Genomic DNA, 13,213 nt, shown 5'->3' on the forward strand with positions numbered 1-13,213 from the left:
GTTTCTCAAGCGCCAACGTCTTCATACAATGGCTACCCACTACGACGTTATCGTCCTCGGCTCCGGTCAGAGTGGCAACCCAGTCGCCAAAACCTTCGCCAATGCTGGTCGCAAAACGGCCGTGATTGAGCGCACTGCTCTGGGCGGCACTTGCGTCAACGTGGGTTGCACGCCTACAAAGACCATGATCGCCTCTGGAAGAGCAGCCTACATGACCAAACGTGGTAAAGACTATGGCGTACACGGAGGAAACGGTAAGGTTGAGATCGACATGGCTCGCGTAAGGCAGCGCAAGCGCGAAATCGTGGAGCAGTGGAACGCCGGCAGTGTCAGAGGGTTGAATGCAGCAGGTGTCGATGTAATCATGGGCGATGGTAGCTTTGTCGGCGAGAAGAAACTCAAAGTTTTGTTGAACAATGGAGGCGAGAAAGAGGTCAGCGCTGATCAGATTTTCATCAACGTCGGTGAGAGGCCACTGAGGCCAGATATCACATGTCTCGACGATGTTGATCCAGCACGAGTACTCAACTCGACTACTATCATGGAACTGGGTGAGGTTCCACAGCGTCTCGTTGTGTTGGGCGGCGGGTATATCGGCCTTGAGTTTGGGCAGCTCTTTCGCCGCTTGGGCTCTGAAGTGACTGTTATTCAAAGGGCCAAGCAGCTTGTGCCCCGAGAAGACACTGACGTGGCGAAGTGCCTCCTGGATATCCTTCAACAGGATGGAATCACGGTTCATCTTTCGAGCACAGTGAGCTCGATCTCAGCTTTCAAGGACACGAAGACACCATTCGCAGTGAGCATCAAGACCCCAGGAGGGGAGACAGAAGTTTCCGGAACACATCTTCTGCTGGCAACAGGCCGGGTGCCCAACACAGATAGCCTGAACCTCTCCAAAGTCGGCATCAAGACGACTCCTAGAGGCCACATTATTGTCGACGATAAACTCCAGACCACGGCTTCAGATATCTACGCTATAGGAGACTGCCACGGAGGTGCTGCTTTCACACACATGTCCTACGATGATTCCCGCATTATCCGCACCAACCTCATCCCGGAAGCTATGTCATCCACAACTCCAGCTATCCCTACGACAAAGGCGTCGATCTCACGAATTCTGACTCCTTATGTCATGTACACCGACCCACAGCTTGGTCATGTTGGGCTCCACGCTAGAGACCTCGCTAACAGTTCAAGGGAAGTGAAGACTGCCACGATGCCTATGAGTTATGTTGCAAGGGCGATGGAGACAGCAGAGCCACGTGGTATGATGAAGGCGACTGTGGATGCAAAAACCGGCGAGATCTTGGGATTCACATGTTTGGGCCTGGAAGGTGGTGAAATCATGTCGATTGTACAAACTGCTATGATGGGTAATTTGAAGTGGTGGGATCTGGAAGCAGCTGTTTATGCTCATCCGACTCTGGCCGAGAGTCTGAACAACCTGTGGCGGCACTGGGAATAGTTGATGTACCCCGAGTATGGCCATATATGACAGATGTAGTCAATATGAGGGCGTTTAAACTGCTGTGCTCTGTGGCTGCGTCGCGCCGGCAGTTTGGCCTGTCTTCTTTTCAGCTGCCTCCGCTTTAGCACGTCGTTTCCTCGCTCGTCGCACCTCAATTTCCACATGCAACATTTCAGCGTTGACAGCAACAAGCCTTGGGATAACTTCCTCTACTGCTTTCACGGAATGTGTTTGTGCCGTGCGGAGAGGCATAGGCGCGAATAACCCGAACCATTGCAGAGGGTTCTTGTTCTGTTTTCGCTTCTTTTCTCCAGGGCTGCTGGTCTCTTCGGCCTCTGTTGTTGATGCATCATCAGACTTCTTAGCTGAGGAGGTCTGTTCCTTATCTGCTACATTATCCTCTTCCGGAACAGGAGAGATTGAGAATGTTGGGCTTTGGCTAGCATCCTGCTTAATAGCAAGAAGGCGTGTTGCTTGCATTCGTTCATCGTAGTGATCTTGACCGTACCTCATGCCTCTCTCGCCGGCGAAATTAGCACGGGCAATATCGTGAAAGACATCAGATTGAATCCGAGATAGACTCTGGCGGAGTCGGCTGTATTCGTCTAGCAAGCTGAGATAGCGTTCAAGGAGCTCATCAATGTGTTGCTGCTCCTCCATGATGTGTGATTATGTATAAAGAGTGCTTGTTTCTGGGGAACGCACAAGAATTTGGGATAATGGAAGCGGAATAACGACGATAATCGGGTTTTACGATTTGCAGAAGGTGAATCATAGAGTTTCGATTCAAGTATATGAACAAGAAAAACGACTTGCAGATAATGTTGTTGAGAGAAGATTGATTAAATCATGATGAGCCTGACTGTGCAATATTGAAGCTGCCTGCCATTGATGGAACCTAAATGAACAGCTGTTCCCTTTAGGCTTAGCTTGATATCGCCCCGCGGTGTCCGAGACATCCAATTCGGGCAGTCGAGGACTACGTACCTTATGTATTACTTTTATATATAAGGTACTAATATTAGTAAATAGCCTCAATCTTGAACCTACAATAATTGTATTTTGTTTGTGGATTATTTAGGCTTCAGCTGAGTTCTGTCTCCCTCAACCTCGAAGCTTCTTGACCTTCAGTGGCCCGCCCGTATACAAAACAGTTGGAATGGCGGACACAAACACTACTATACCCAGACTCCATCCGACAGTTGCCCAACCAGCGCTGTCCTTGACCATTCCGCCCATTATAGGTCCTACCAGAGATCCTCCCGAGTATGCCATGTTGTAGAGGCCATACGCTTGAGCAATCTGCCCCACACCTTCAGTCCCGTCCTCGCCCTGGACGGACCAAGTGATCTCAGCCATCAGGGGCCCGAAGATGCACGCGGTTGTGATGCCCACACCAGCCAAGAGCCCGCAAAGAAGGATCTTGTCTTGAATTGTATTCTCGTCGACGAACCTCAGACATACGACAAATGGTGTGGCGAAGAGGAAGCCGAATGAAGCGAGCCACTTAGGCCCATATCGATCGCCAACCATGCCAACCACAGGTCCCAGAAATGATGGCAGAATGACCGGGAGGAATATCAGTCCTGCTCCGATCGAGTCCCAGCCAAATATCTCGTGTGTGAGAAGAGGAAGAGTACTTTCGAGCGCCGTGTTGATAAGTGCCTGAACGAAGGTTCCCCACAGAGCAGCCAGGAATCGAGGCTGCCCCAGGAGCTTAACGAGTGTCTTGATAGGTGATCGTGATGGGTCTGATACGTCCTTGGCCTGCCCATCTGTTTGCTGAGTGATGTTGTCTTTGTTCTTCTCGATATTTGGTTCCTCCGTCACGGCACGTTCTGGGTCTGCCGCGGCTATAGGTTCCGCCCTATCAAGCCACCTTTTGGCGTCCTTGACCTCGATGATGATGAGACGCAGGGCAATGTCAACGGCGAGAAGGCCAAAGCACATGGCGAAAACGGAGTAGTAACCTCCCTTTCCATATACGAGACCTCCCAGCAGAGGTGCAACCAAGATGCCCAGACTGCAAGCTGTGCTAATCCAACCCATGGCCTTACCGATATGCTCCTTGTCGACAGTATCGACAACAAGCGCAAGACCAACAGTCCATGTTAGTGCGGCAGATATTCCTTGCAGAGCACGGCCGATCATGAAGAGAGCAAGCGTGCGACCTACGCATAGAAAAACAGTAGCACCACACAGTACAACAAGTCCTATAAGCATAGGCATCCGGCGGTTGTGGATTCGGTCGGCCAGATAACCCCAGACAGCTGATATCGTCACCATAAGTTATATACTACCACTTCAAGTAAGGACTGTGAACATACGGGAGCCAGCCAAGAGTGCAGCACCAAACACGGCCAATGCTATGGAGACCCAGTACTGCACCCGGTTTGTGCTGATACCAATTCGATCCTGAAGAGAGAATGGAAGTATGGGAACGATAACACCATACAGAAAGATGTCCTAGGGCCATATTATTCAATTGGCTTGTCAGAGCTGAAGAGCAACCGGCGACTTACAGTGAAGATCGCAAAGGAACATGTGGTGACGATGAGACCAGCCGAGGACCGCACCTTGAGCAGAACCGGCGGCTTGTCCTTGTGAGGCCATCTGAGCAACCCCATGGCCAGCAATTGACAGTCGGTGCTTTGTTTAGCGGACTCTTCAGGCCCGAGTGTTCATATCACCTCAAGAGAGGTCAAAGTCTGGGAAGATCGATCCAAACCGACTCTTTTTCAACATCTTCGTACCCACTTACGGCGCCCCGGATTGCGGACATCTCGCGCCCCGATGATGGACGGATGACAGGTCCGTACTCTTCATTTGGGTTTAGCGCCATCTCGAGACTGTGATGAATGTGATGACTCTGAAGGTGAGATGTTTGCCGAAGATGCGGAGTATCTACAAGCTATTGATTACCAAGGCTTAGCTGCAGAAAGAAACTACGTTAATTGCAGATCTAGCAGAAGAAAGATGTGGGAGGCAGGACGAGATGCAGGGTCAAATTATGCTTCAACGATTTCTTAGTTAATGCTTAGCTTGGCCAATACCAGACTACACGAAGGAACGAATTACAGTGAAAACCTAACTTGAATCTGTATATAATCAGACGCGGATTACTTGGCGATCATTCTGATGGTCTGTGAAAGCTGTAGTTGATGGTACAAAGTTGTCGAAGCCCTTAATTCCCAAGTAAACATATCTCGAGGTTTCATGAACTGGCTTATAATGCCATCGTTTCTTTAATCATCAAGAACACTTGATGTTAAAGAGGGGAGACAACTAATTGACTGGCGTGAAAGTGTTGCATACTACATATACATGCATTTCACAGCTGTTCCCCCCTGTTGAGGTTCCCCGAATGCTACGCCGACGATAGCTTGGCAATGCAAAACGATTGGTTCTTATATAGAGGGCGATCCGATCCTACCTATTAAGGATTTATGAAAATTCCACGCTTATCGATACTATTCAGAGATGGGACTCACAAAGCATCACCTGAAGTGAACTCAGCAAAAGGAAATAATTGGGCTGGATAAACCTCTTCAAGCCACGAGACCGCGCAGATCGACGGATAGCATGCTAAACGCAGCTCATGTCTCAGTCTGAATCACGTATGAACGCATTTTAACGAAAGCGCCTTCGTGCAGGTGAGACAGGCAGATAAGCTGCATATTCCCCTTGTTCCATGTTGATAAGCTGGAGCCCCAAACATGCGATTGCGACAGGAGCATTATCAAGCTGAAATTGACAGGCGTGACAGAGCCTGCAGAGCTGCAGCTGGAGCCTGGAGGTCTGTTAAGGGCATACAATATGTGACAAGTTCACGAGGCTGATCTCCACTGCATAAACTTGAGCAGGGAGCCCTTGATCAAAGTAATATCCCTGGGCTGAAGCTTCAGTGTTGATGTCGGTAAGTTCCTATACTAGCGAGCGGGTGCTGGGATGAGTGATTCCGAGATTTGTGTCCGCGCATGTCTCCCCAGTCACCGTTTATCACAGGGCTGTTGTGTTGTTTATCAGAGACTCAGACTCAGAGAGTAGTTAATGATAATACTCGGACTAACCATATTGTCGTGGTGCAACAGGGACTCGAGAGACTCGGCAGATGCCAACAAACATGTTTTGTTCTTGTTGAATGTTTCCCTGCTTCGGAACGTCGCACTCAGCACTCAAAATAGTCGGTGGCCGTGTTAGGTGAAGGGGTTTTGTTTCTTTATTCGAACCTCCGAGCCAAAGGAGGTTGAAACATATCACACAAAGATCTTCGTCAATCCGCAGTGGCCAGTGGTCACGCGTGCGTCACAAATTGCATTGGCATCAAAGCACTCGACGCTTGGAAAGCAGATCACCTTGTTAAGCGAGAGCTTTGAAGTTTGAATATTATACATACCTTTGGCCTAGGGGGTCAAGGGCATGGACCAGAGAGAGCTACTTGCAACAAGCCCCCCAACCCCTTCTGGATCACCAGATGGACGGGCTAGACGGGCTCTCAATGCGCTGCAACTTGCAAGGCGAGACAATCAAGACCAGGCGGGAACTGAATGAGTTCAATCGGACATGTCACGATCTGATATACGACACCACCAGTGAAGCGAAGTCAAGGGACAAGCATACCCTTACAACAGAGCAACGCACGCACTGAGAACATTCGGATCTGAGGAGCGGATCGTCGTCCCATTCTCCAACCCCTATTCCCTAATTTTCTTTGGTTTGGTTCTCATCCTTTATGTAAGCACTTGGAGCCAGGTGGTGGCTCAATCCTCGTGTCGTCATCAATTATCGCATTCGTCCTCTACTGCTGCTACCAACATAGCAGCTAGTCTAATAAGTCAACGTGAACAACAAAGGGTCCTTGTTTGCGCCATTCAGCACGGTTCTCGCGTAGTGCGTCAAGGTCAAGGCCAAGTATTGGTTATGGTCAATAAAGGACTGACTGACAGGCCTTTGTCCCAAATTCCCAAGCCAAAGACCAGAGATTTTGCCCCTGAGTTGGAAGGTTTCATATTTGCAGCTGAGGGATACTCTGGATGGTTGTTATACGGGATAAGGCCGTCATTGAAGGAATGACGCTGATGTATCAGATATCAGTTTGATAAAGAGCTACTTTGCCCTGTGACACCGACATGTGCAGTTGGAAGTATCTGGGTATTGATGACTAACAGTGGACCCTTCCCTGAGGTGCACGCAGACCTATCCCGTATCTTTGGGATGATGACGCTAAAAAGGCCCTGAAGAGTTCAAGTTCCAGTATCGCCGTTACACCTAGCCACCTGCCATCCATTGATCGACGGACGCTCCAGAGTCCAGGCCTTGCTTCATTTCCATTCCATTGGATATTATGTACTTACGGCTTCTTGTGTCTGACATTGATTTTGCGTTATCATACATACTCCCTTGGTTTCAGTTGTCAACAACTGCAATCTAATTATCGACTCGATTCTCTTTACTTCTTCTTGGGCTAGGTACTTATTTACCTACTATCTTGGGCTTGTATTAAGAAGTCGATAAACGGTACCGACCAGACAGCGCACAGCATCTATACAGTACTTTCAACAGCTAACCTAGGTAATCACTAACAGGTTGGTCCATTTCTCTCTCTTTTTTATATTGTATATTTTTTTCTATCAGAGCTGCAGCAACTTGGCCATTTCAATTATGATCAGAAAGAGACTCCTGGACTCTGCATTATAACTCTATCCCCCTTCTGCTTTATTTTCTCTCTTCTGCACTATAACCCTACTCACATTGTGCATTTCTTTTGCCCTTCGTCGTACCTTGCTTATCCCCTCCACTCAGACCGGTAACGCATCCACCTCCCCAATCCACATTGGCCTGGCCTCCTTTACTTGGTACTTGCTTGTTTAACAGTCCATCAAGTACGGAGTAGAGGCGGTACTTTGCTGTACTGCTAAGCTGGCGGTTCTCACAGGTGTACTTGGCTGTACGTAAAGTACCTACCTACTTACCCTACCATTGGATGCAAGGTTGCCTGTCTAGGCTAAACCTGGAACTGGGAGAGGTGCTGGCCTGGCTTTGAGCGTTCCAACCTCCAACCTCCCCCTCTCTTCTCTCCCCGTCCTTGTATTAATACTAATTCCTATCCCCTGCTCTGCTCTGCCCGCCCCATGCTAGGCTAGGCTGCCTTCCTTGTGCTGGTAGTGGTACCTCCAGGTTAATGCTACCTTACCTACTTACTGGTGTTGGTCCCTTTGCTTTGCCTTACCTCACCTCACCTCAACTTTGCTTTGCCTTGGTTTCCTGCCTGGCTTGCTTTTCTGCAGCGGTATCTGTTCTGCTGCTTTGCTTCATCGAGGCCCACTACCACTGTACAAGGCCTGTGCCTCTCTTTTTAACTCTTGCCAGCGCCTGTGCCTCTTTTCTTTTTGCTTGGACTGGACCCTTTACCTGCTGGTAGTTAGTCGCACGTCAATCAATCAATCGTGTGTGTCTGTCTTCCACTCCCGCTCACCTCCTCTTGTTGCAGGTTTCAAATTTCCGTCGACGGTCATAGGTAGCCTCCTCAGTTACTCCCAGGCTCTCCACCTCCACCCATTCGCTGGCCTAGATCCAGAACCCAAACCAAAGCAGACCAGACCGAACCGAACCAAACCAAACCAAAGCGCACCTCAACGCAACTCCATACCAATCCGCTACCTACCTAGACCTACCGAAAGCCGCATCCACCGCATTCTTGACTTGTCTTCAACCACCTCAATCCGTCATCAAACAGTACAGCCCCAACATATTCGCCTTTGCTCGACTTATCATCCTTATTTCGACCTATTCTCCCCGACACCTAGTTGGGCTCGACTTTCTCCGCTCCGCAACCCCCCCGCTCTCTCACTGTAGTCGCGCGCATCCGCCCGCCAATAGAGCTTGACCACTCGACCGCTTGCATTTCACTTTAACATAGACGAGCTCCTACCGAGGAGCTTTCGTGAGGAACAATGGCTGTTGTCGCAACTATCAAGTATGTTTTCATCCCTTGGATTTGTGCTGCCGCAATACTATGCGATGCTTTGCTCCCCTTTGCTTGCTTTATCTCTATACCGAGATTGTCCTACGGCAAGGCACCCTAAGCATGCCTGCGCATCTACTCTGCATGCCCGTTACCCTGTCCGCCATTCGCACAATCATTCTTGAGGCTAATCCGGTTTACCCCTTTTCTAGGTGCGTCGTCGTCGGTGACGGTGCTGTTGGAAAGACCTGTCTTCTCATCAGCTACACAACAAACAAGTTTCCATCCGAATATGTCCCTACAGTCTTCGACAACTACGCAGTTACGGTTATGTGAGTCTACCTGCACGCCTATCGATCGACACCAGCGCCCCCACAAGGTCTCATCCATCACCTGCAATGGACGTCTTCAGTCGCGAAAAGCCATCACCGACTTCTGGCTTCAACAGTGTGATGGATTCTGTGCTAAGAGGGGCGATCTGCGGATATGTTTGATGGACGGCAACTCGGTCAGTCATAGAAGGGTTGCTGATTACTTACAGGATAGGAGATGAGCCGTACACTCTCGGGTTGTTCGATACCGCTGGTCAAGAAGATTATGACAGGCTGCGACCTCTTTCATATCCTCAGACCGATGTCTTCCTCGTCTGCTTTTCCGTCACCTCGCCTGCTTCCTTCGAAAACGTCCGCGAGAAGTGGTTCCCCGAGGTCCGCCACCACTGCCCTGGCGTGCCCTGTTTGATTGTCGGTACCCAGGTGGATTTGAGGGACGACCCTAGTGTTCGAGAAAAGCTGTCAAAGCAAAAGATGCAACCAGTACGACGAGAGGATGGTGAACGAATGGCGAAGGACCTGGGTGCTGTCAAGTACGTTGAGTGCAGTGCTCTCACCCAGTATAAGCTCAAGGATGTATTTGACGAGGTATGTCTTGACTGATTAGAAAACTCTCCCCATCTATAAGCATTGCTTGAAACATGTTCTGATCGCATTATACAGGCTATCGTTGCAGCACTTGAGCCCCCTGCTCCTAAAAAGAAGTCACACAAGTGCCTCGTCCTATAAACGGAAATGGGATAGCCGCAGCCGAGCTATGACACCACCTTCTCCTACTTGCCCTGGGAATTTTTGGTCGAGTTAGGAACATGCCCAGTAGATATGCACGAATAGAGTTCTTTGGTGAAGGTACGGCAAGACGACATTGGGATAACCTGCGCTGGTGGAATGGAACGAAATGGATTTCAAAGGGAGTGATCGTTCTTTGCATGAGGGGAACTAAGAGACGGAACAAGACTCGGGGAGCAGGCGTCCTGTTCCGCAACGAGAAGAGGAAGAAGGGTTTGAAAGGGTGACACCACCGATCGAGAGCTGCCGGGTGCCGCTGTGCGTAGCCCCCAGCCGGAACTTCCACCGAAAAGGCTCTTCTATTCCTGTGGTCTCCCCGAGTTTCTTAAGGCTGGAATCCAATGCATCTTGTTCTCTGCCCCTCGCGAGATGGATCAAGTGGCAAGAGAGAGGACTGGTAGCGGACGAAGACAACGATTCACACATCTAGGCGGGAATGCTTTGATAGGAAAGTTTGGCGATTGGGGTGATTTACATCAATGTCTTGTCTTGATTCATACTAAGTTATAGAAAATTTTGTATTTCATGTTTGAATCTTTCAATGGATCATGCCGACTGGCACATGAGGACGCATAGTGGCATGAGGTATGGTCTTTGCTTTCGACTGGACCAGCAAGTATGTTAGATCTTGCGGGGTCCAGAGCTACTATACTCGGTAAAGCTCTTCATATGTACTTGACCTGGGGAAATGCACCTGGTAGGTAAACCCTTGCCTGCCAGCTCGGTAGATGGATCGGGTCCGGACTGCCCTTGCGACCGGCAGTTGGCCCGTATATACTGTAGATCAAGTGTAGGCATCGACATGGCAGTTGATGTTAAAAAAAAAGGGACGTATTGTCTGGGGTGCTGTCCTGTTTGAGACAATGACAGATTATTCTCCTCGAGTGCTGTAAGATGTGGTGAATGAAGGAGGGTACTACGCCCTTTGACGGACAACGTGCACGCCGTATGCGATGTCTATTAACCATGATGCATAATGGAACAAAGATGTGTTGTCCATAAAACGGTCCTGAGGATATGATACCTGGAAGATGCCTGTCCCTCAACAGAACTTGAGATATGTCTGTAAGAGCGACACTTGGGATGAAGGGGAAATTGGCATGACAAAGTAAAAGAAATGTGAGAGGATGCCCCCGTTTATAAGTAACTGTTTGACAAACAATTCAGCGGCTGAAGATGATTTGACTTTGTTAAGAATACATACCTACCTACATACCCAAATGTTACCGGTAAATATGAGGTGCCGTCGCCCCAACTTTCCTATCTCAACCTAGTTCCACTCCAAAGACCCATTTTCTGGTCACTATCTCTCAACCCAAAAGTGAAATCATAGGGCCTCTGCATGCAATTCTATGCCTGAATCAGGCAAATTCGCTCCCCAAACCTCCAAGAGGGCTCGAGGCGGGGAAGAAAGACAACTGCGGGGAGATCTTTATCCGGTCAGAACTGCCTCGATTGACCAATCGGCGATCCTCATATCTCTCTTTGAGGCTTTCCTTGAGTTGAGGTATGCTTGATCTGATGGATCTTGACCCGTGGGGCCGGATGCGCGCCCGGTGGAGGGTGAAGCATAGATAGTGACTATATAGACCTCACTGGCAGCCTCTCTTTTCTCCTACTTCTTTCTCTCTTTCTCGTGACTCTCAAGTTCTAATATTTGCAAGTAAGTTGGCTTCATTGGTGAATTACATACAACTGCCGTTCATCATGAAGCTCCTGAACGTTCTCGCTTTGGCGGGCCTGGCCACAGCTTGCTCCCATGATCATGATGATAAGGAGTGGACGAAGGAGGAACTTGATGAGCTTGAGCAGAAATGGGGTTATGAGGTATGTGATAGGCACTTGGTAGAGAAGGCTCCAAGTGTCTCATTAAACATCCCATCATGAACTATCCTGAGAGGTCTATATACTGACTCCTCGCAGTGGCCCTTTGCTGGCATCAACACATTCGCTCATCTCAATCATGTAAAGTGTCTCACTGAACCCACTGAGCCGTTCGATATTGCTATCGTCGGTGCTCCTTTCGACACAGCCGTGAGCTACCGCCCAGGAGCTCGTTTTGGCCCACGAGCAATTCGCTCTGCATCTGCTCGTCAGACATCCATGCGTGGATTCAACCCTCGAGCTGGTATCAACCCTTACCAGAACTGGGCTAAGATCGTGGACTGTGGTGATATCTCTATCACCCCCATTGACAACAATATTGCTCGTGAGCAGATGACCCAGGCTTTCAAGCAGCTTGGTCGCCGCAAGACGGTTTCAGCACTTGCGCCCAAGGCTCGACTGGTGACTCTGGGTGGTGATCACTCTCTGGCTCTCCCTGCTTTGAGAGCGTTGAACGAGATTCATGGGAAGCCTATCCAGGTCCTGCATTTCGATGGTGAGTTCATTGTGCCCTTGGACAACGATCTTGTGAAGAACCTCATTAACACATTCATCACAGCCCATCTCGATACTTGGAACCCAGCGGCCTATCCTTCCTGGTGGGGAGCCACCCAGTTTACCCATGGCTCCATGTTTTGGATGGCCAACCAGGAGGGTCTCCTTTCAAACTCTTCCTCTGAGCGCTCCGTTCACGCCGGCCTACGCACCAGGCTCTCAGGTAACGACTTTGCCGACAACGAGGATGACACATCCCAGGGCTGGGTCCGCTTCACAGCCGACGATATTGATGATCTCGGTACCAAGGGAATAATTGACGGTATCCTTAAAGTGCTTGGTACCGAAAACCCTGTGTATCTCTCTGTCGATATCGATGTTCTGGATCCCGCCTTTGCACCCGGCACCGGAACCCCTGAGCCCGGAGGTTGGTCTACCCGCGAGTTCATCCGCATTCTTCGCGGTCTTGAGGGACTGAACCTAGTTGGTGCTGATGTTGTCGAGGTGTCTCCTGCTTACCAGAATGGTGGTGAGGAGACCGCTCTGGCTGCTGCCCAGGTCGTGTATGAGATCATTAGCTCTATGGTCAAGAGAGGCCTTCAGGATGGTGGAAAGGAAGGCAATGGCGGCAATGCTGCTGCTGCTAAGGATGAGTTGTGAGTGACATCGAGGGGGGATGGCTTTATGCGTTATGAAAGATAATGAGGACTTGCATGGGTTTGGTCAACGTCAAAAGAATGTACATGAACGGAGAGGGCGTATGTTATCGCACAAGAAATCATCATTGAAATCATTGAACTATGCTGCCACGGATTTGAGAATGTCGACTGACAGAGAGGATCATAAGATGAAATTGGTAAAGTTGAACGAAAGAGTCAGGAGGAACTACCTCAATGACTTTGCCGACAAGGTTTCTTTCGTTTGTGACATCTTGTAAGTCTGACTTGGGATGCTATAATATATAAGTCGCTATTTGGACGATCTCCTCGCAGTAGCAAACAAACTACGAAGTCTCGCCGTGCAACCCTATTTAGTATCAAGGGTACGTGTCTGTACTACAGGAAACGGTTCGAGGGAACACCCGAAAGTCTTCGAGTCCTACAGCCCTCAGACCTATTGAAGGTTTATGAGCAGCCTGAGAGAACTCAGATGTGGCACGGAGACGGTCGAGCTGTGCTGCCCGCAATTGAACACCCAATACTCTATCAGTACGAACCAATTGGTGGACGAACTATGTTTTTCCATCGAGCTCGGTGCAAATACTCGCTAATGGTTAACCAC

At 49.4% G+C, this 13,213-nt stretch overlaps 6 protein-coding genes across 8 annotated transcripts; 4 read left to right on the top strand and 2 right to left on the bottom strand.

Moving 5' to 3' along the window:
• Positions 1 to 28: 28 nt before the first annotated feature.
• FVEG_07078 (hypothetical protein) lies at positions 29 to 1,465 on the top strand (the record flags this gene model as incomplete). Its single annotated transcript, XM_018895599.1, has 1 exon — positions 29 to 1,465. The coding sequence occupies one exon, from the start codon at positions 29 to 31 to the stop codon at positions 1,463 to 1,465; it is 1,437 nt and encodes a 478-aa protein (XP_018752893.1).
• Positions 567 to 2,327, bottom strand: FVEG_16010 (hypothetical protein). The gene is made up of 2 exons (XM_018905243.1): positions 2,174 to 2,327; positions 567 to 2,116 (listed from the first exon to the last, which is right to left on the bottom strand). Exon 2 carries the CDS (start codon positions 1,979 to 1,981, stop codon positions 1,520 to 1,522), a length of 462 nt encoding a protein of 153 aa, XP_018752894.1. The 5' UTR covers positions 1,982 to 2,116; positions 2,174 to 2,327; the 3' UTR covers positions 567 to 1,519.
• Positions 2,328 to 2,532: 205 nt separating this feature from the next.
• On the bottom strand, positions 2,533 to 4,139 carry FVEG_07079 (hypothetical protein). The gene is made up of 3 exons (XM_018895600.1): positions 3,991 to 4,139; positions 3,796 to 3,934; positions 2,533 to 3,738 (listed from the first exon to the last, which is right to left on the bottom strand). Exons 1-3 carry the CDS (start codon positions 4,093 to 4,095, stop codon positions 2,573 to 2,575), a joined length of 1,410 nt encoding a protein of 469 aa, XP_018752895.1. The 5' UTR covers positions 4,096 to 4,139; the 3' UTR covers positions 2,533 to 2,572.
• Positions 4,140 to 5,942: 1,803 nt separating this feature from the next.
• On the top strand, positions 5,943 to 6,116 carry FVEG_07080 (hypothetical protein; the record flags this gene model as incomplete). Its single annotated transcript, XM_018895601.1, has 1 exon — positions 5,943 to 6,116. One exon carries the CDS (start codon positions 5,943 to 5,945, stop codon positions 6,114 to 6,116), a length of 174 nt encoding a protein of 57 aa, XP_018752896.1.
• Positions 6,117 to 7,521: 1,405 nt separating this feature from the next.
• On the top strand, positions 7,522 to 10,236 carry FVEG_07081 (cell division control protein 42). 3 transcript variants are annotated; one of them, XM_018895604.1, is made up of 5 exons: positions 7,557 to 7,888; positions 7,959 to 8,444; positions 8,645 to 8,764; positions 8,974 to 9,352; positions 9,428 to 10,140. In XM_018895604.1, exons 2-5 carry the CDS (start codon positions 8,422 to 8,424, stop codon positions 9,491 to 9,493), a joined length of 588 nt encoding a protein of 195 aa, XP_018752899.1. In that variant the 5' UTR covers positions 7,557 to 7,888; positions 7,959 to 8,421; the 3' UTR covers positions 9,494 to 10,140. The 3 variants fall into 3 exon arrangements, with proteins under 3 accessions (XP_018752898.1, XP_018752899.1, XP_018752897.1); XM_018895603.1 differs by having other exon boundaries at positions 7,522 to 8,444; positions 9,428 to 10,236; XM_018895602.1 differs by lacking the exons at positions 7,557 to 7,888; positions 7,959 to 8,444 and having other exon boundaries at positions 8,447 to 8,764; positions 9,428 to 10,116.
• Positions 10,237 to 10,917: 681 nt separating this feature from the next.
• FVEG_07082 (agmatinase) lies at positions 10,918 to 12,736 on the top strand. The gene is made up of 3 exons (XM_018895605.1): positions 10,918 to 11,380; positions 11,477 to 11,933; positions 11,997 to 12,736. The coding sequence occupies exons 1-3, from the start codon at positions 11,261 to 11,263 to the stop codon at positions 12,590 to 12,592; spliced, it is 1,173 nt and encodes a 390-aa protein (XP_018752900.1). The 5' UTR covers positions 10,918 to 11,260; the 3' UTR covers positions 12,593 to 12,736.
• Positions 12,737 to 13,213: the final 477 nt, after the last annotated feature.

The sequence above is a fragment of the Fusarium verticillioides genome, chromosome 7 (assembly GCF_000149555.1).
Source record: "Fusarium verticillioides 7600 chromosome 7, whole genome shotgun sequence".
Lineage (NCBI taxonomy): Eukaryota > Fungi > Ascomycota > Sordariomycetes > Hypocreales > Nectriaceae > Fusarium > Fusarium verticillioides.